Raw genomic sequence first — 20625 nt, 5'->3', positions numbered from 1 at the left:
TAGATGGCATGTTAGCTTTGAGGGCTGTTTCATGACTGGTAAAAGCTTATACCTTGTAAAATCCATAGCTTTTAATGCATTTTGTTTCTCACTTCAAACAGAGTACTGAGAGAAGAAATAATAGAATATTTCATGGTCATGCTGTTCCAACAGTTCAGATTCTTTTTACATGGTGATGCTGATTTTGTAGCTCCAAATGCTTGGGCTTAAAATTTGATTTCCTAAATTCCTTCGTCTGAAAATGTTGAAACTTAGAACAGGCTGTAATACACCCTGAAGAACTGTCTTGCTTACATGGTTGCTTTTCCTCTACCACAGAGATTACAAGAAACTGGATCAGATAAATGATTATATTATCTGTGGAATGCAAAAACACTGGGTAGATAACATTTATTCCTGAAAACAGATTTTCCCCACTCCTTTTCTCATGAGCTGTGTTAATGTTTACAAAGTATCACCCTTGACCAAACTCTGATTGATGTTGGGTTGCAATGTGGAAATCTGGTGTAAACCACCATAAGTGTCAGTGTAGCAAAATATCTCCTTGTTATTAATTACCCTCATTCTCTGTATCTGTCTGAAGAAAGAACTTTTCTCCTTGCCTTCATCTCTTGGGGTGATGGGGAAATTGAGACACTCATGAGGGGCCAAGGTGTGTGTTGGAATGAAGAAAGTAAAAAGTGAAATAATTAGATCCCTGTTTCCTAAAAGTCAGCTTAGTTCACATGAGGTGACTTTGGTTACAGATAGATTCCACAAATTTGTTGATTAGGTGAAGGAGTTGTTCCCTGTGAGGGTGGGCAGGCCCTGGCACAGGTGCCCACAGCAGCTGTGGCTGCCCCTGGATCCCTGGCAGTGCCCAAGGCCAGGCTGGACATTGGGGCTTGGAACACCCGGGGACAGTGGAAGGTTCCTGCCCATGGCAGGGGTGGAACAAAGTGATTTTCCAAGTTCCCTTCAAGATTGCCATCAGATTTTCAGTGCAAGCCTGCAGGACAAGCCCAGAGCTGGGTGATGCTTTGCCTGCCAAGTTGTTCCATTGAAATAAAGAGGAATATTGAAATAGGAAGGGCTGAAAATGAGCAAATGTAGCAGAGGGTGAACACATCAGAAATGACCTGTGTGGGACTCACTCAGTGAGCCAAGCAGAGCTGCCTCATCCTGACAGGTCTGAATTTGACACAGTCCTTTTGTAAACAATAAATCAATGCAGGTTGTTTCTGTGAGTGCATAAAAGGTGTGAGAACTGTAATTTATTTTATAATAAATACTTGTGCTAAGCAAACAGTGAATGCAGCTATTAGAGACTTTCTCAAATAAGTGATTTTAGGCTGCCGAGTGCCAGCTACTGATGTGGTAGTCAAGCTTTTAAAATGAAAAGCCTGAATTCCTTTTGAAGAGTCTCCTGAATGCTGTTGACACTTGTGTTAGGAAAGAATACAGAGTAATTTAATTCATTACTTTACTTAAAGATAGCATTTATGGTTGCAGCATTACCCTCCATCCGTGTGCAGACTCTAGGCTGGAGGTGTTTACTTGAATTTTTTTGGAGATGTTGCATCCTTTTATTAGGTGTGCTGGAAAGCTTGGGAGGAAAAAAATGTAGGAGGGAAAGGGGAGTTGAGGATCAGTCAGCTGGTGTGTCTGGATACAAGGACAAAGGGACAATTTTGCCTTTGGCTACAGTTTGACACTTTACTGGATTCAGTCAGAATTATCTGCGCACGCTGAAGGGCACAAATGTCATTTTTATGGCATTCTATATCCTCAGTTGCTTTTTTTTTGGTAATTGGCTGTGTATCCCAGTGCTGTAATAGAGCTCTTAAATCCTGACCCCGGCCAAAATGGGACACAAATACCAGTATTAATATTTCTCTCCATTTCAAATGCAGTGTTGAGTCTTTTTACCTTATTTTTCCATCACCATCTTGTGTTTCCCTGGCAGCCACCCACCCTTCCTCTGGCTCAGGGTGCTTTTGAGTTTGGTGCTCTTTTGAGCCCCTCTCCCCTTGGTCCAATGGCCTTTGATATCCCTCTGTTCCTGCCTTGCTCCTCTGTCTTCTCCAGTCTCCCAACTTTTGGCTCCCCTTACCTTGCCCCTTTCAAGGTGGCTGAAAGTGCTTGGTTTGTGCAGACACCCTCACACTTTCCCCCCTTCCCACTCATCTTTTCTCCATCAGAGACATCTTCCTTTCTGCCAGAAAAAAAGAGTTTGCAATCTCCCTCTCTCAATCTCTGGAGTTTTTGCTTCCAAATCTTTCACTCCTCGCAGGTGCTGTGTTGTTCCAGACCTTTGGCTGATACCTGCCCCTCTATTTGGGTGGAAATGCAGGGATTTGAGTGTTCTCCCCAGCCTCCAGAGAAGGAGAGGAAGCTGCATTGGCTTCTGCATGGGGTGGGACATTCCCAGCTCAGCTCTCTGACAGAACCCAGACATCATTTACTGGCTCCATATAACCTGAGGCATCCACACATAAATTGAGCCCGAATGCAGAAGCTTGTATAAAGAGGATCCTTAAACTATCCTGGCTAGAAATATTTGTGAAATGCTGGGAAGCATCTTTTTGGTGTGTTGGGATGCTCTCTTCCTTTTTCTCTCTTACAGATACACAGTGGGGTCACTTGCATGGGCTTTGGGGCATCTTTTTCACATGAAATATTGTCATTTCTATAAGTGGGTTAATAAGTTTTTTTGGGCCTGGAGTCTAAAACAAAAGATGTTTCACAACTGCAGAGGCTGAAGAGATGGAAAGTGTTATTGCAGGCTGATGTTAATGTGCCTGGGTCAGTCTTGTGGCTTCTCCCCTGAATCATTTTTTTGCCCAGGCAGTGGCTGTTCAGTTCAGTAAGTAATGACCATTATTTATTATTAATTCAAAACATGGTGTGCAGGATTTCTGCCCAGTGTGAGAGCACATTAGCTTCTCCTGCACAAGAAAACACATGTTAATCTGTTTTCCATTATTTTCCAAAAGATCTTTTCAGAAGGCAGTTCATGTTGCCCCAACAACATTAAAGGCTGTAATTAAAAATAATTTTCCATTAATTTATATACATGCACATTTACTTATTATGATCTTTTGCTGCATTTCCCTAAGTGTACACCCAAAAGCCTCAAATGCTGTTGAGGCATAAGTCAATATTCCCTGTAATGATCCAGTGTGGAGTGTGCCAGAACCCTGATGTACTTCAATTAACCATCTTTCCTAACAAACACCTGCACAGGGAAATGGATCTTCTGTGAGAATCAGCAGAAAAACAAACCCTAACTTTTCTGCATGGGCAGAGGAAGGGAATTCCAGTATTTCACAGCTTTTACTGATAATGATCTGCTACAGATTAAAAACAAAAACCAGACATTATGGTGTTGGCAGATTGCAAAAGGACTTGCTGGTAAAGCTGCTGTTCATAGGAGATGAGGACAGTGTTTATTGCTTCCATATGGTTCAGGCATACAAGACAGGCAAAATGTCTGGGGAGAATAATCTGTCTTATTATATTGATACAGAACATTCTTCAGGGCTGTCAGCCCTTTCTCCTGGTACCTTTCCCAGGTGAGCCTGAGTGGGAAATATTTGCCCATGATTGAGCATGAAGATAAGAAAAGATTGCTTAAGGATTGGCTCCATTTGTGTGAAGTATTAGAAAATGCTGATTTTTTAAAGGGACAGGTCTGGGAGCTGCTCCCTAACACAGGGATCTGAAGGATCTCTTTTTTTCCTCGAATATTTTTATAGTTTTCAACCCTTTGACTTTCCAGTTCAGCTTTGCAAAGTGCATTAGGGGTCTAAATTTAGAGTTTGATAAATTCATGTCAAAAAACCCCTCCTTTTCACGTAATTTAAAATTGAATTTCTTGGTCTCTTTGACCTCTTGATATTCTTTTCTTTTTTTTTTTTTAGCCAAATTAAGAACCAGACTTCTGGGCACACTGAAACAGAAGAGCAGCTGGTTGCTTTTGTATATGTGGGGTGTTGACTGAAGAACTGCAGTCTTTGACTACTCCATAATTATCACTTGGGAAGCACCTTTACATGTAGGAAGATGACACTGCCTGGAATTTTGGGGTGTAAAACCTTCAAAGATCCAATGAATATGCTCAAATATCAATTTTCCTATTGCATTGAAAAGGGGGGACAGGCAAAGGAATTAGAGTTGCAGAGTGATCCAGAAAACTGCAGAGGGTCTCCCCAGTCAGGAGATGAACTCAGTGCTTCTGTGTCCTTTTACAAATCAATATTGACAGTAAATATTGGTGTTTGTGTGCCTGAGCTTGTGCAGCAGCCATTCTCTGTGTGATAACAAAACTTCTGCTCTCTTCTCCTCCCAGGGCTGATGAAATCGAGATGATCATGACAGACCTTGAAAGAGCAAATCAGGTAGGATTTGAAATGAATCCGCCATAAAATTCTAAGTGTGACTTTGATTATTCTTTTTTAATTCTCTTTTGGATTTCACGACAGTTCTTTTATGTGCATTTTGCAGTCATAACTGTGTGGAGTAAGAAAATATGCAAATTTTGAGCAAAATACAGCTCTTCAGGGATGCTCTGAAAGGATTGTGTGCACAGTAGAGCAGTGCTTGCCATATATTTACCTTCTAATAATTTAAGTTTCCCACTGTAGTTATTCTTGGCTTTATGTTTCTAAATCCGTCATGTTGGCCCCTGCTCAGACATGCTGGTGAATGATTTGCCCAAATTAAAGAGCCTCTGCCCTGTGGCTGTGGCAGGGCTGCAGGTTTGGGGACTTCTCCAGACTTTTTTCCCCTTCCTTTTCTACTGTGTTTTATTGGCATATTAATTTTTAGCAAGGGTTGGATCAGACTGTTCTTTCTGTGCAGGACCACATAGAAATTACCGTTTGTTCCTGCAGATATTAATTTGGGCTGTGAAATGTCTCCCTGGTCACACACTCCTGGCATGAGTGGCAGAAACACTGAGTTTTAACAAACCAAATCCCACCAGCCATGCAGAGAACCCTTCTGAGTGCGTGAGGTGGAGGAGGAGATGTGTATGGATTCCATGATAATGGAAATTCCACAAACCCCTGGCTGCTGGTTTCACAGAGGGAAAACCTCAGCCAGGGTTTGCTTATCAGTGATCTTCATTAATCCCTCTGCCAGGTTCCACCAGAGATTGCAGTCTCCAGTCTCCCAGGCTATGGATTTATAATCCAGCTGGAGTTTGCCTTAGAGCAGCTCCTTCCCCTGCCTGGGTCCTGCTGTCAGCAGTGCTTGTGTGAGCCAGGCCAGGTCACTGATCCTGTTGAAAATGTACCCCTGCTCCAGCTGCTGCTTTGTTTTGTCTTTTCCCTTTTGCCAGATCAGCTTTCAGCCCCCACACTCCCCTGCTGCAGCTGTCAAGGCTGTTGGCTTTTATATTAGTTCTTGGAAAACTGGAAAAATACAAATCACAGAATCATTTCCACTGGAAAAGCCCTCCAAGATCTCCCAGTCCAACCATCACCAAGGCCACCACTAACCCATGTCCCCAAGTGCCACATCCACAGGGATTGAAATCCCTCCAGGGATGGGGACTCCACCACTGCCCTGGGCAGGACAACCCTTTCAGTGAAAAGATTTTCCCTGATATCCAACCTAAACCTCCCTTGGAGCATCCTGAGGCTGTTTCCTCATGTCCTATCACTTGTAACCTGGGAGCAGAGCCCAACCCTCACCTGAGGCCTCCTTTCAAGGAGTTGTAAGAAGAAAGGACCCCCTGAGCCTATTTTTCCCTACTCCTGGTGCCCCAGACCCTTCCCCAGCTCCATTCCCTTCCCTGGACACACTCCAGCATCTTAATGTTTTAATGAAGCCAAAATGATGTTTGTGAGTTGTTGAGTTGATTATTTAGTCAGTAAAAGCAAGCTGCTGTTTGTACAGTGGGTTTTTAGTTCTGTCAAAGAACTTTTGTAGACAGCATTAAATATTTATGAAAGTGCTAGTAATTATTTGGAAATCTGTAGACTTTTTAGAAATTATATAGGTGTTAAAAATGTTTTGGTAGAATTATTTTGTGATTTTTGCAAAGGCAGTACACTTTGCAATGATTTACCCAGTAGTTGATTTCTTTTCCCTTAGTCTAAAGGGGGCTGTAGTTAAAGAGCAGTATTTCTAAATTCCTTATTGTCTCCAAAAATGGATTATACCTATTTATCTAGAAGTGCTATTTTTCTATCTAACTGATACAAAGCTGCAATGTAGGTTGGTTTTTTTACTTCATTGTGGTGCTTTTCTTGTAATTAGGTAAAATTTACAACTGCTTGTGTGCATAACCCTTAGTTTGGTTATTATTCTGCAAAATCTGCCTGTACATAAAACCAGCATGCTGTTCAGCTGAGCTGTTGGAGGGCCAGAGATGGGGATTCTGTCTCACTTTCCCTCATCTTCCTCTCCTCCTCCTCCCCCTCTGGCTGCTGAGGGCCCATCCCCTCCCAAGCAGCAGCTCTGGCACCTGGGGGTCCCTTCACTGGGGGTTCACTGAGCTCAGCAGGTGCAGGAAAGCCTGGATTTGGGATGAAGGGTTTGTTCTCTGGGGGTTTAGCAGCTTGAGGCAGCTCAAAAAAACATGGGAGAAGCCACAGCACCCAAATCACAGAATCATGGAATGGTTTGGGTTGGAAGGGACCTTAAAGCCCATCCAGGGCCACCCCTGCCATGGCAGGGACACCTCCCACTGTCCCAGGCTGCTCCAAGCCCTGCCCAGCCTGGCCTTGGGGGCAGCCACAGCTGCTCTGGGCACCTGTGCCAGGGCTCAGCACCCTCCCAGCCAAAAATTCCCAATTCCCAATATCCCACCCAGCCCTGCCCTCTGGCAGTGGGAGCCATTCCCTGTGTGCTGTCCCTCCATGCCTTGTCCCCAGTCCCTCTGCAGCTCTCCTGGAGCCCCTTCAGGCCCTGCCAGGAGCTTCTTTCCAGATGAGCATCTCCCAGCCCAGCTCCAGCCCTGGAGCAGCTCCATGAAATTGCTCCAACAGCTCCATGTCTTTGCTGTGCTGTCCTTGTGTCCCCAAGAGGGACCCAAAGGGACCCTGTGGCCTTGGAGGAGCTGCAGAAGGGCAGGGCAGGATCCTGGAGAGGAGCAGGAGCTGCTGCAGGCTCAGCTCATTTGCTGCCCATAGAGTCCCTGCCTTGTGTGATGCTTTACCTTTATAAAGCACTGTGATGGATTCTATCTCATCTTTGTAGCAGCAATTCCTGTGTTTTACCTCTTCACAGTTGAAAAAAAATAAAAATTACTGGGAGAAATTAAATCTATTGCACAGGCCAGAAAGTGAGTTTGCATCAGGCTGAAGTGTTACAATTGCAGAAACAAGTACTTAACCTAATTATGTATTTAATAGTTAAATTAACATTTCCTTTTACCATTTCAGTAAGTGCTCATTCCCCATTATTAAGGCTACCTTTAAAGAGTAGTGCTCAGCACGACTCCTGCTCTGCTCAGGGACTGCCTTGCTGCTGTGGATGTAATGTTTTGCTGCTCTGGAATTAGCACTGACCCAGATGACTGGGATTCAGAGCACAGATTTCCACTAAAAATAATGGGAAAAAGAAATTTATGTAGATTTTCATATATCTGACACTTCTTGAAAATGCCTTTCTCTTTTTAAATCCAGAGCTGGCACTTCAGAACTTCCTTTGCTGTTCCTCTCTGGCTCCTGGGAGGTGGGGAATGCATTTCCCTCTCCAGGGAATAGGGTGTGCCCCCTGACTTTGGTCCAGGTGTCCATAAAAATGATCAAATCCACAGGGACAGAGCTGATGTTGTGGCTCCCAGCCCTGTGTCCTGTGGGGTGAAGCAGGGACCATTCTTATCTTCATCTTCATCACCTCTCTTCTCCCAATGTTTTTTTCTCATTTGGATCCTCAAGTTTTTTCATGCAGGAGCTTTCTGGGCTACTTTGCTTAATACCAACCCCAGAACAAATTACTGCCTCATCAGAATAATTGCCTTTAAATGCCAGTGAGCTTTGCAATTTTCTGCTCAGAGAGAGGGAGGTGTAGTGACCACAAAGCTCCCTCCCTCTCCATTGTGCCATTAACACAAGGTGTAAACTGAATTTTCCCACAAAACATCACAGTGAGAGAAACGAATCCCTCACTGGGTGCTGCAGATGAGGGGAGGTGACAGCTCCTTTTTTCTCAGCTGCTCATCCAGGTGCTCAGTGCCATTAATCCACAATCTTGAGTGGGGTTTTGTGGCAGGGCTGGCAGAGATCAGAGGCCACCAAGCTGCACCCCCTGTGAGGGTGATGTGGGTGTAACCCTTCCCTTGGGAAGTCCTGAGAGGGTTTTTATATAAAAAAGACAAGAATGGTGCATTGAATGTCTGGTCCAGCTGCAGCTGCCTGGAGGGAGGAGCTGTTGGCTCCTGCCATGGGGCTTTAGGGAGGATGTGGGATCAGAAGCCAGAACCCCCTTTGGATTCATGGTGAGAGGTGCAATTCCATCATGTCCAGGCTCAGGAGAGCCATGGTGCAGAATCCCTGTCCCTTTCTGTCCCTCCCTGTCCCTTTCTGTCCCTCCCTGTCCCTTTCTGTCCATCCCTGTCCATCCCCTGCTCATCCCCAGGCCTGTAGCACCCTGTGGCTCAGTTCCTACTGAGGGCACAATAAATCAAATACAATAGGAAGGGCTCCTTTTCACTTTATTAACCCAGCAGCTCAATGACAAAACTTGATAACATAACCCAGAGTTCCCCCTGCATTTCCATGAAGATTTAATAATGCTGTAGTTTGGTGAAGGGACTCGTTTTATTAAGATTTCATTTTGCACAATAAATCACTGCATATTTTCTGATATGCTACGAAGTATAAGAATAAATAATTAAAACTAAACTACCCGTACTTGTCAAAATAAATGATTTATCATAGTTTGGGATACAGCATCTTTGAATTTTTTATTGTTTGATTCCCAGAATATTCTAATTTCCAATCAGGGAAGTTAATGAAGCTCCAGTATACATTTCTGCATTCACAGCAGTTACGGTTGTGTGATTGTTTATTTTAGACAAATATTTATGGTTAGCACTTTCCTGTACCTTTTCAAGTTTACACCTTTCCAGTGTTTATGGCAGCAAAGTCAGGAATCTTTTTGGACTACAGATTTATTCAAATGAATTATTGTTCTGTTTCTGTACTTCATCCAGGAACCTGGAATCATCCAGTTGTGCCTGAGAAAAACAGAGGGTTTGTTGGGAAGAATAATTCCTAGGCTGTGAAAACAGAAATATTTAAATATATTTGAATATTTAAATATATTTAATATAAATATATTTAATTTTTTTAAATTACAGCTGGGCTCATTTTAAAGTTTTAATACTGAGTCTGAATTTGTGGTTTCATGTCATTGATGTGTCCAGATCTCTTTTCTGCCTTTACACATTGATCACATAGTTTAAAAAATAAAATCTAATGGGCTTTGTAATTTGAGCTTCCTGCAAAGAAGAAGGTGCTTTTTCACTTTTAAAACAAAAAGAGAAGAACTTTGTTTAGGGTTGTTGCTCCTGGGTTATTGTATTTAAATCTGAAAGAGGAGGAAATTGATTTGAAAAGCAGATTCAAGTATAGGTATCCTTAGATTCTGAGAGTGGTAAGAGAAAGAAATCATGAGACTTTTTGTGTGTGTGTGTGGATTATGTTGTATAAGCTATAGAAGAAGAATTAATTTATTTTTTTTCTTCTGTTATCCCTTTGGAAAAGCCAGATGTTTCCATTGGTTTTCTTTCCGTCTTCACAGTGCTGATAGTGCTCCCAGATTTCTAGTTCTTATTTTTTCTGGGGAAAGAAAGTCAAATATAGAAACTTCTAATACCAATAAATCAAGAAAAGTGTGCTTTCTAAAATATAGCAGCTTTTATTAAAGAATCTAGACTGGATCAATATCATTTATTCCACAGAAATGTAGTGTTGGGTTTTAAAGTCTGTAGAGGAAGAGTTAGTGAATTTAAGCAATTTTTGGAGCCAAACTGCCACTAAAATACATAAAACAGTGTCTGCTATAAAAGTAGAAAGAAAACCTCACCAGGGTGTTTTAGCAGAAATGCTGCTCTCAAGATTATTTTTTATTTCCTTGTGTGTGGCACCTTCCTGTCTCCAACAAATCACATTGGAAAATGGTTCGAAAAGATATTCCTGCTAAGTGAGATTGCCATAAAATATGTATGGTTTTGAGCAGCAGATGGAATAAATTCCCCTTTTCACTCAGCAGCACAAGTGCAGCACAATACAGGTGGTGCTGGTGCTCAGGGGGAGGGTTTGCTGTGACCACCACAGCCCTGATGAGGCATCCCTGGGTTTGCAGGGGTGGGAAGGAATCATGAAGGGAATTTTCTCAGAATCTCTGCTGGTCAGAGTGACTCTGAGATAGGTACAAATCTCTTTTCCCAGCCCAGCAGTCAAAGAAGGAGTCAGGATTCTTCTGTTCTCATTCTCAAGGTTGTTTATTGTTTCTTATCTATAAAATTCTTTCTCTGACCCACTGAGGTCTCTCTGGCAGGTTGGGTTGAGGCACACAGGTGTTATCTTTTATACTAAAAACTACATGTACAATATTTACCATAACTTCCTAATACCTATCACCTGTGTTAGACAGTGAGCTTCTACCTTAAACCAATCTAAAAATGCCAACATCACCCAGAACATGGAGGCTGGGAAGAAGAAAGAAGGAGGACAGGGTACGCCCAAATTCCTCCATCTTGGGACCTTGAGCCCCCATTCTAAAACCCCAAAAATCTATTTCTCACCCTGTGACAAACTAACTATTATTCTATTAAACTCTCTTGACTTGTAATTCTTCATATAAAGGTGGTAATTTGCTCCATGGGTCAAAAATCAAAGGCACAGACCCTGCCACAGGTTTTGCTTTCATTTTTGACTCCCTTGGCAGTGGCCTGGGGGCTTTCTTTGTGTGCCATCCCCTTGGGAATTGCCCCATCCCTGGAATTCCTCCATCCTTGGAAGTGCCCCCATGTCTGGAAGTGCCCCAGTCCAGGCTGGACAGGGCTTGGAGCACCCTGGGGTAGTGAAGTTGTCCCTGCCCTGGCAGGAAGGGAATGAGATGAATTTTAAGGTCCCTCCCAGCCCACATCCATGGATCCAGTTATGGCAGATGAAGGCATTCACTTAATCCTGGGATTTCGCTGTCTGTAAAATGGGAATAAAAACATTTCCTCTGCAAAGGGCATTTGAAATCCTTGCACGGAGAAGTTCTGTATAAAGGCAAAATATGGTTAATATTATTTTCATGCAAACATGGGCTTCCTGAAAATGCCTGGCTATCAGTTGGGAATACATTTATCTGGCAGCCTTTCAGCACACAGAGGAAAGTGCAATAGCCTGAAGACAAGAATGAAGACAGCCCAGCCTCTTCTGGTTGGTGGCGTTTTTTCTTTTTTTCGTGTATTTCTCCATTGTTGGAAAAAATAGGTGCCAAAGCCCTGAAAAATCTTTCATGTCCCTGATGTTCTGCTAACCTTGCTGCTGTTCTGTGCAAGTTAGGGCCATCTAAAGGTTTTAAAGCAAATTTTTATATCTGAAAAGTTAGGAAATTAAAACACATTGAAGCAGTGTGTTTTAATTGATGTTGTACTCCAAGAAACACAGCTTTTGCAGCAGCTTGCAAGTCTGAATGTCAGCTCCAAGCGTGGTGATTGCTGCCATAACCAGGCTCATTAACTGCAGCAGAATTACTTGTGATAATACCCCCTCCTCGCCCATAGGAAGATTTTCCCACATACAGCACTGAATTTAGCATGGAATAAGGAGATAGAGTTGGGTTGGTGGAACTTTAAGGGAAAGGTTATACATTTTTTTTCACATTAGTATCTCATTTTGCTGTTCACACCACTGGTCTTTGATCAAATTAACATTTTACTGTAAGTAGAAGAGCACTCAGTTCATGCTATTCATTATCTTGTCAGGAAACAAGGAGAATAATTTAAACTGGATATATTGTGTAAGGCTTTTTTTTTTCTATTTTTAATTGGAAAGCACACGGCAGCGTTACAATCATGACCTCCTGGCTCCACTGTGAGCAGTACAATATTTACCTGCTCTATGAAGGAAAATGGAACTATTTTGAAATATTTTGTTACCAGGGAGGTAGTTCTGTACTAGAAAACAGTGGTGGAGGAATTAGGAGGAATTGGACAACTGAACTATGCTGAAAAATAGGATTTTGGGCAGTGTTAGATTTGCCTGAGCTTCATCAAGGCAGCCTGGGACAGTGGAAGGTGTCCCTGCCATGGCAGGGGTGGAATGGGATGGGCTTTAAGCTCCCTTCCAAACCCTTTCTGTAATTCAATGAATCTCTGTGTTTCTCAGCTGAAGTGGGACAGTTCCACACAAACAGAAGGTTTTGTGAATTTTGCAGAGGCTCCAAGTTGTGCAAGATTCCTCAGATTTAGCCATTTTCCATACTGGGCTCCCGTCTCTGGCTGCTCTCTTTTTTCTCACTTCAGGAAAAATTGTTCAACCATTTTTAAGAACAAGATTAGGAAAAAAGAAATCCATTTTCTCTCAGATGTTACGAGTTTTTCTCGCTGTTTTGGTGAGGAGCCTGCTGTGCCCGGATTTAATAGAAGGGGTTTGATGAGAGATGGTTCCCTTTTTTCTCAGGGTTGTATCTTCTGTTGCTTCAAGTAGAAAAAAATAAAAAAAATAATAATTAAAAAACAGCCTCAAGTTTGGCCAGCCTATAAGAGTCTGGAAAAAAGAGTTCACAGAAACTCAGCAGAATCTGGATTGAATTTGTTTGGGCTTTGCTGCTGTCCCAGGCACACTGCAGTCACTGCTCTGGCTGGGTGAGCGCACACCAGGCAGGTTCTGCTTTTTTGGGTGTGATGTGAGATTTTGTGAGGGCACAAGGAGGGGAGACACTCCCCAGGCTGCCCCTGCCATGAGTGGAGACATCAGCATGGGTGCAGGACGGGGAGAGAGGCTCGTGGTGAGCAAGGAATGGGGACAGACACCGGGACACTTGGAGGACCTTTTGTGAGAAGAAGCAACGAGGAGAAGAGGAAAGAGGAAATCGTGGGGGTAAGGCTCATTGTGGAAGTTTGTGGATGTTCTTTAGGTTTGCCTGCCTGGAGCTAGAGGCTCCCTGGAGCACAGAGGGGACAGAGATGGGGCTCCTAAATGAATTAGGAAGGGGACAGAGTGACAAGCAGAGAGGGGTGGCAGTGGAAGAGGCAAACCCAGAGGGTGTGGCAGGGGAGCAGCACCTCAGCCACTGGGCAGGGGCAGCTCCTGCCGGGCTGGGAGCCTCCAGCCAGGGCTGCTGTGCAGGGAAATGTGCCAGGAACCCACCCAGCTCCAGCCAGGGCTTTGCCAGTGCAGTCCGTAATGTCCTGGAGCACTGTGGTGGTGCAGCAGAGCTCCCATGAGGAAAGGGTTAATGCCATTGGAAAAGGGGAGTGGGATTAGCTGAGAGCAAATGAAGATCACACAGGGAACAAGAGGACAAAGAGGAGATCGCTCACCAAGCCATGTTCCTCTCAGAGCTGATGGACCAGGGCACCTCATTGGGAAAATCTCATTGGAAAAGCCCCAGCAGGTCCTGTGTGGTGCCATCCGAGCACCAGCCTCAGGCTTGGCTTTTCCAAACTTGTAAGTGCTCACATGTGAAACTAGCATTCTTTTAACAGAGTTTTGTGTGTCATTTATAATTTATATTGCAATAGCACCCAAAAGTGCTTTCCAGACACTGAACGCATCTGTAATTCTGCCTCTAAAAAGCTTCCATTCTGTGAGAGGGGGGGGAAAAAGAGGGGAATTGACCAGTATTTCCCAAATAGAATTGCCCAGAGTTTGTGCTGATGTATTTTTAACAATGCCTGGTATGAAATCTTGTCTGGTATTATTCTGAGGATCACAACAGGTGTTGGGAATTGGCTGGGGAGGCTGTGCAGAAAGGGCAGCTGACAGCTCACTGTATATGCAGATGTAGCACCTATTAGCAATATCCTCTGTGGTTTGCTTGCATGCAAGCTGAATAGATTCTCCAAACAATGCTGCACTGAATGGAAGCCATCAGCAGAATTGCTCAAGGCTGCAAAACCCATTACTTATCCAGCAGTAGATGGAAGAGCAAGTGCCACAGTGTAGTAACTTGTCCTGCTTTGCTGGAGTTGTTCTGCAGTTATTAGATCAATATATGTAGCTGCACATCTAATAAAGTACCAGAAAATAATTTATCTCAATGTGTATTGTTAGCTCAGTATTTATCCTAATATTATCAGCCACATAAACCACATAAATCCCTCTTTTTGTGCCTTTTTTTGCTGCTGTTTCCACGTTTTCTAAGCACACAATAGGCTGTGTCCCCTGCTCTGATTATTGGAGCCACGTCACTGTACTTTTTACAATCACATTTTAATTACAGCTGTAGAACCTATGCAAAATCATTTAATACAATGTTGTGAGCAAATAGCACAGATGATGCATTTAGGATTTGATTGCTGTTAGTTTACTCATTGATTAAACATGCAGAGAATGCTTTGACTGGGGAGGAAGTCAGAGACCACACACACACAGGGCTGTAGGGCTTAAATTCATTGTAGGATTCATATTTTCTATAGATTTTATATTTGCTATAGATTTTATATTCATTATATGTTTTTTACTACTATAGGTTGTATATTTGCTATAGCTTCTATATTCACTATAATTTTATATTCACTGCAGGTTTTATATTTACTGTATGCTCTATATTCACTATTTTAGATTTATATTTAGATTTTAGACCTAGGTTTTCCAAAGGATTAGCCAGGAGTCTGTGGAAGTTTGGGTGGCTCAAAAATGGCAGTGGGAATTTATCATTCCATGAAGGAAGGGATCCATCAGCTGGTCAAGAAAAGTTGTGACCTTCTCTGGTGGCAGCTGATGGTTTTGGTAGAATTGGTGAGAGCTCTTGGAAGTGGAGAGAGAAAATTATTTTGGCTGTTTTCTGAAAGCACAGCATGATCTGCGTGGTGTAGCCCAGGCAAAAAGCAGTGATTACTCAAGGAGGAAAGCAGTGTGGTTTTATAACAATAAAATACATTTTTTAAAAAGAGAGAAGACAGCCTTGCCAGGAGGAGTGTATATTGTAAAAGAAGCAGGTTTTGTTCCATTTCTAACAGAAGCTTACAGACAGTTATGAAAAGGACTTTGCTGCTATTTATTGCCTGAAGTTACTGATCCATCTGTCTCTGCCCAAACTCTCATACAGACAATTTTTCCTCATCATTCTTTCTCCTTTCTATCACTATTCAATATTTAGATGGGAATTTTGACCAGTGGCCAAGTCAGAGGCTTACCAACTATTGCATAAATCCTCAGCAGCTGATAACTGAGCTGTGCAAAATTGTCACTTTAGGGTTAAATATTGTTGAATAAATAGACCTGCTGAAAGAAAAGAATCTAACAATTCATGTTTTAGGGAATAATTACTGCAGAAAGACAGCCCACAACATTGTATGTGTGTTTGAGAGAGTGGTCAGAATATCTTTTAATTCAGCATTTACCCGTGAGAATTATTCCCATGAGGAGCCTTGCAATAAAATCTGCTTGGTCTATGAGAATAGAAAGAAATTGAATAAAAAGACTCCATTTCCACTTGTATTTATTCAGTCTGGGAAATTCAGTGGGCCGCAGCATTAGTATCAGCAGGGGATTCCTTGCTCCTAGCGTTAAATTACTGTCATAATCGCTCAATTATTTCTTCCTTGTACTGTTTAAAATAAAAATCCATCACATTCTATGTTTTTTTCTAACATTTATTAGGTTGAGTGTTTAGGAAAATCAATTATATTCAGTCAGGCATGAATTGATGAATGTTCTTGTAATAATTGTCAGTTGTTAAACTGAATGTACTTTCTCTTTTCACCCCTTTTCATTTCCTTCAGAGGGCAGAGGTGGCTCAGAGAGAGGCAGAGACCTTAAGGGAGCAGCTCTCATCAGCTAACAAATCTCTCCAACTTGCAACACAGATCCAGAAGGCACCTGATGTGGTGAGAGAAAATATTTACTGACTCTTACAGGTTTCTGACATTCCTGCAGTACAGCTCCTTCAGTTGATGCCCACAGCTATGAAAACAGCTGTTTGAAGTCATATTTTAAGTGAAAGGGAACGGAGTTCCTCTGGGATTGTGGTGGGGTTCAGCTTCTGAGGGGTTGGTGGCTGGAGGAGGGCAGGGGAAGGACAGAGGTCACCTGGCTCTGGGGTGATCCATCACTCCCTGCCCCAGGTGGGCAGCACAGCTCTCAGAAATCATTTCACGTGGCTGACAGCATCAGCAGAGGAGAAATGGAGGCAGCAGGAGAGCCTTGGTGGCCATCAGCACATGGGGCCCTGAGGTGGGGCTCCATCCCAAAGCTCCTGCCTCTCCTAACTCCACGTCTGTGCTGTCAGAAAAACTGGAAGTAAACTTAATACCACTCCAGTTTTCACTGGCTGTATCTAAACTGAGAATTACTCCTATAAATCCCTGGAAATTGAGAAGATATCCTGCACTCCTGCTTGTTTCCTCCCCTGTGTGGTTGTGAATGAAGCCAAGGCTGCTGATGGGACCTGCAGGCACAGGGGCTGTTCCAGGGCTCCAGCTGGCCCTGGCTGAGCAGGTATCACAGATGAGCAGCCAGATTATTTTGATTTTTGTTTGCCGAAGGAGAAATAGGAGTATTTAAATGTAAATATGCAATTAAGTGAAATTTAGTCTACTTCTAAGCAGCAGATTTAAGAAACAAAAGAAATCATTGCTTTCTTTTTTCTTTGCAAGCCTTATACGTGCTTGACACTGATAGCAGAGGAACACATGGCTGCCTTTAAAAATCATTTGCAGAGAATGAGTAACAAACCATAAGTCCTCCAGATCTGTTTGGTTGTCTATTAATACAACCCAGTATTTTCTCAGAGAAGTCAAAAGATAGGCAAGTAGGCTGCAAAACAAAAAATAAAAAAGCCTGAATATCACTTGTAACTCTGAATTACCTGCCTCTTCCTATCTCGTGTCCTAGTCTTATCATTATTTTAACATTAGGTCTTTCTTGTATTTAATAGTACTTCTGCACTTCATTTATATTTAATATGACAACTACTGCAGGATGAAAATGATCATTATCTATCTTATTTCAGACTCTACGTTCTAGTCTCAATAGGCACAAGCAGCAGATGATTATACAACTTGTGATGTTTCATGCAAGCAAATTAGAGGTTTTTTCAAGTTAAAAGTATAATTCAGTGTAATAGGAGAGTGTTGTTAACTGCTGTTAGTACATGCAGCTTTCTGTGAGTGCAGCAGGGTGTAGTCACTGAGAATCAAGCTGAATGTTTAGAAGATATGGGAAAGGGGATTTTGTTGTTCCTGTATTCCCAGAAAAGAGGGTATGGAGTATATTTCAATCTGCTGCAGTGTCACCTTCAGCTGGCAGGGTGTCACTGGGGTGAATTCTCAGCTCTTTCACCACAGATCTTTGGTTTAGTGCTCACCATCTTCATCTGCCTCTTGCTGAATGGATTCTCTCCTCCTTCACTGGAGCTTCTGAGGAACAGCCATTAACCTTTGTCAGATGCATTTTGGGCTCTGTAATGGAATGTGTGCCCCTCCTTGGGCTGCCTCCTGTCCCCCACACAGGCACAAGGCTTCCCTCACTTTATCCATGGAGGAGGCTCAGAGCTCCCCAGTGCATCCCAGCTGTAATCTCCCAGCACAGAAAGAGAGAGATGGTGCAGTTAGTCTCCATTATCTTTCCTGAATGGATCTGCCTCCTTCTGGACCACTCTGATTCCTTGTCCTCCCAGGAAGTCAGTTCCAGACTTGAGGACAGATTTTACAGCTGTGGGAAACTGGAAGAGGGAAGATTTAGGAAAGGGAATTTCTGAAAGTGGTGACCAAAGGGAGAATGGCCTTGTCTTAGAGCTGTCACATCTCTCTTCTTCCCCATGGAGGGATGCTTGCAATAATGTTAACATGAACAATTTTCATGCAAGGATCAAGTTCATTGGAAGTAGCAGTTTGGGGCAATTTTTGACAATTTTGCCTGAAACGTGCAGTGTGCATGCAGAGAGCCCACAGGCACATGGCTCTGCCGTTCCTGATTAAGAAATTCTGCTCCATTACTTCAGAATATTTTATCTGATTAGTATTTTGTAAGCACAGATTTTCATAGTTGTCAAAGCACTTGGGCTATTAATAATAAATAGATCTAAATAGAATCCTTTGACTTTCACTGCTGCATCTTTCCAGTGCACTTACCAAATAGGGAAATTTATTCCCTCTGTTATCCCTGCTTTCCCAGAGAGCTGTCCTGGGGTGTAGGAAATTCCATCTTCCACATTCCCAATGTCAATCAGAGGAGTGCCAGGTTGGGGAATTGCCAGTTTCCTTCCTTTCTGTGGCCTGATGGTGTTTTCCCTGCAGGAGCAGGCCATCGAGGTGCTGACCCGCTCCAGCCTGGAAGTGGAGCTGGCGGCAAAGGAGCGCGAGATTGCGCAGCTCGTCGAGGACGTGCAGAGGCTCCAGGGCAGCCTCACCAAGCTGAGGGAGAACTCCAGCAGCCAAATCTCCCAGCTGGAGCAGCAGCTGACAGCCAAGAACAGCACACTCAAAGTAAGGCTTGCTTCTGCCCAAAGAACATCTCAGAGATGATGATATTGGGGTTTCCTGTGGTCCTGAGCTGTTGGCTCCTTCAGGGTGTAGCTGAGTTCTGGTTTCTGTGGCATTCATGGAATCACAGAATGGTTTGAGTTAGAAGGGACCTTCAAACCCATCCCATTCCACCACCTGAATATATGGGTTTTAAGGGATCACAGGTTTTTGAAGTTCTAAATGACTCAGTCCTCACTGTTTTGAAATGTATTCTTGCACATTGGACAAAACTACCTTTAGGATACCTTTTAGTTTTCACCACCAAGCCCCAGCAGACACTGAGCATGGATATGTAATGAAGCAGTTAAACTGAAAAAGCACAGAAAATCCCTCTTAGATTTTCAAACTTTTAATTCCCATTGCAGTTATACATATTGAAGATTTTGCAAGGAATTGGTATATCCTTCAATGTGCCTGCTACCCCCTCCAGTTCTCTCCACTGGAAATGGGAAGTGTATAATTTAGATTTTAGTTTATCATTTAGGGCATAGAAACAAGTAAAATCAGGACATGGAGAAGGTTTTTATATAATAACCATTTAATTATTTAAATAATATTTATTATTACCAATAATTTTTTCATTTCATTTTTTTTAACTGTGTATTTGCTGCACAATAATTACCATTTATAATTAGCAGTCTGGCCCTGTACTCATTTGCAAAGGAGCAGCACTGCACTAAAACCAGAAGGAACAGCTAAGAATTCTCTGAGTGACCCTTTTACCTCTCTCTTGGGCAGTTTCACTTTCCCTGTGCTGAGCCCACACAGTTCTGATCTCTGAGTGAGCATGAGAAATGATTCCTGACGTGGGGTATGAATCAGTTTCCTGTAACTCCTGTCTCCTTCATTGTTCCACCATCTATGAGCTCCAAAGTGTAAACAAGATAAATTTATCTATTCCATTAAAGACTTGGTAGTTGTGCAGGTTTGATAGTCTGAGAGTTTTCTGAGAGCAGGAGGCTGATAGTTCCCACTCAGCTCTGAGTGTGGCGTGGGCAGCTTTGCTCTATCAGAATGATTTAATGTTCAATTGAAACTCTTACAAATTGCTCTAATTCTGACATTTTTTAGCAGTTACTGGTTTTGCTGTGGTGGAGCATAATTCACATGGAGAGAGACCTGTATGGAATGGAAGCTGAAGTGTTGTAGTCAATGTTTTCTGCATACTTTAAGCTAGCTCTGCAGAATTTTTATGAAAATCCAGTGGAGCAAAGGACACTTATTATGTAACTCCATTGACAGTATCACTCCCTGCCCACCTGTCACCATGTGGGCACATTTATTGAGGGAAAAAGGAGCTGCCCTGGTTTTGAGGGACACATTCTGCTGGCTACACCCATGTTCAGGGGATTTTTTTTTTAAATTTTACTTTTTCATAAAACCTGATAGAAAATATCTTGAATCCTTGCACTTGACAGATTTTCTTGGAATAAAGCATGTTCCTGGTGAGGTCAGTATTAGTTTAGCCATTAACTTCAAAGGGAGTAGGATCATAGAAATGACAGAGCAAGTCTTTGATTTTCATTTCAGTAATCTCCTTCCATTTTCTCATAGCCTTGCCTGGCTAATGCTCTGTATTTAGCTTTCTAGTGATAGTGGCTGATGTAGTGCCTCTATTGATAAAGTTTTAGTCATTTCAACCCTCTTTAACCTTATTTATTGCAACTATAAAAATATTTCCAAACACTCACTTTGACCCCAAAGTGCTGGGAAAGCCTGTGCCAGGCACAGGTTGTACAAAGCACCAAATCTCAGTGATAATGTGCTGATCTCCTGTTTGATTATGGAGGAATTGCTTCTGAAATAACAGAGATTTTAATGGTTGCCTCCACAGAAAACAACTCGCAGTTTCACAAATTAAAGCAATGTTCTCAACCTGTATCTTGGGGGAATTGTTTAATACTCTATGACTTAATGAAACAATACAGAAATACTTTCAAAATTATTGCTTCTTTATCTTCATCTGATCTAATAATCAAAACATGTCCTCTAGTAAC

The 20625-nt window shown here is 42.6% G+C and overlaps 1 protein-coding gene across 12 annotated transcripts in view; it reads left to right on the top strand.

The window, feature by feature from the left end:
* The window catches only part of CUX1 (cut like homeobox 1), a 272878-nt gene that overhangs the window by 167508 nt on the left and 84745 nt on the right, over window positions 1-20625 (top strand). For all 12 annotated transcript variants that reach the window (XM_074556863.1, XM_074556862.1, XM_074556857.1 and 9 more), the window contains exons 9-11: window positions 4331-4379; window positions 15887-15991; window positions 18401-18589. In XM_074556863.1, the coding sequence (XP_074412964.1) occupies window positions 4331-4379; window positions 15887-15991; window positions 18401-18589 (343 nt within the window). The remainder of the gene's footprint in view (window positions 1-4330; window positions 4380-15886; window positions 15992-18400; window positions 18590-20625) is intronic.

This window comes from Zonotrichia albicollis, chromosome 22, assembly GCF_047830755.1.
Source record: "Zonotrichia albicollis isolate bZonAlb1 chromosome 22, bZonAlb1.hap1, whole genome shotgun sequence".
NCBI classification, from domain to species: Eukaryota; Metazoa; Chordata; class Aves; order Passeriformes; family Passerellidae; genus Zonotrichia; species Zonotrichia albicollis.
Note: the sequence above shows the minus strand (reverse complement) of the source record. Positions and strands in the feature narration are given on the sequence as shown.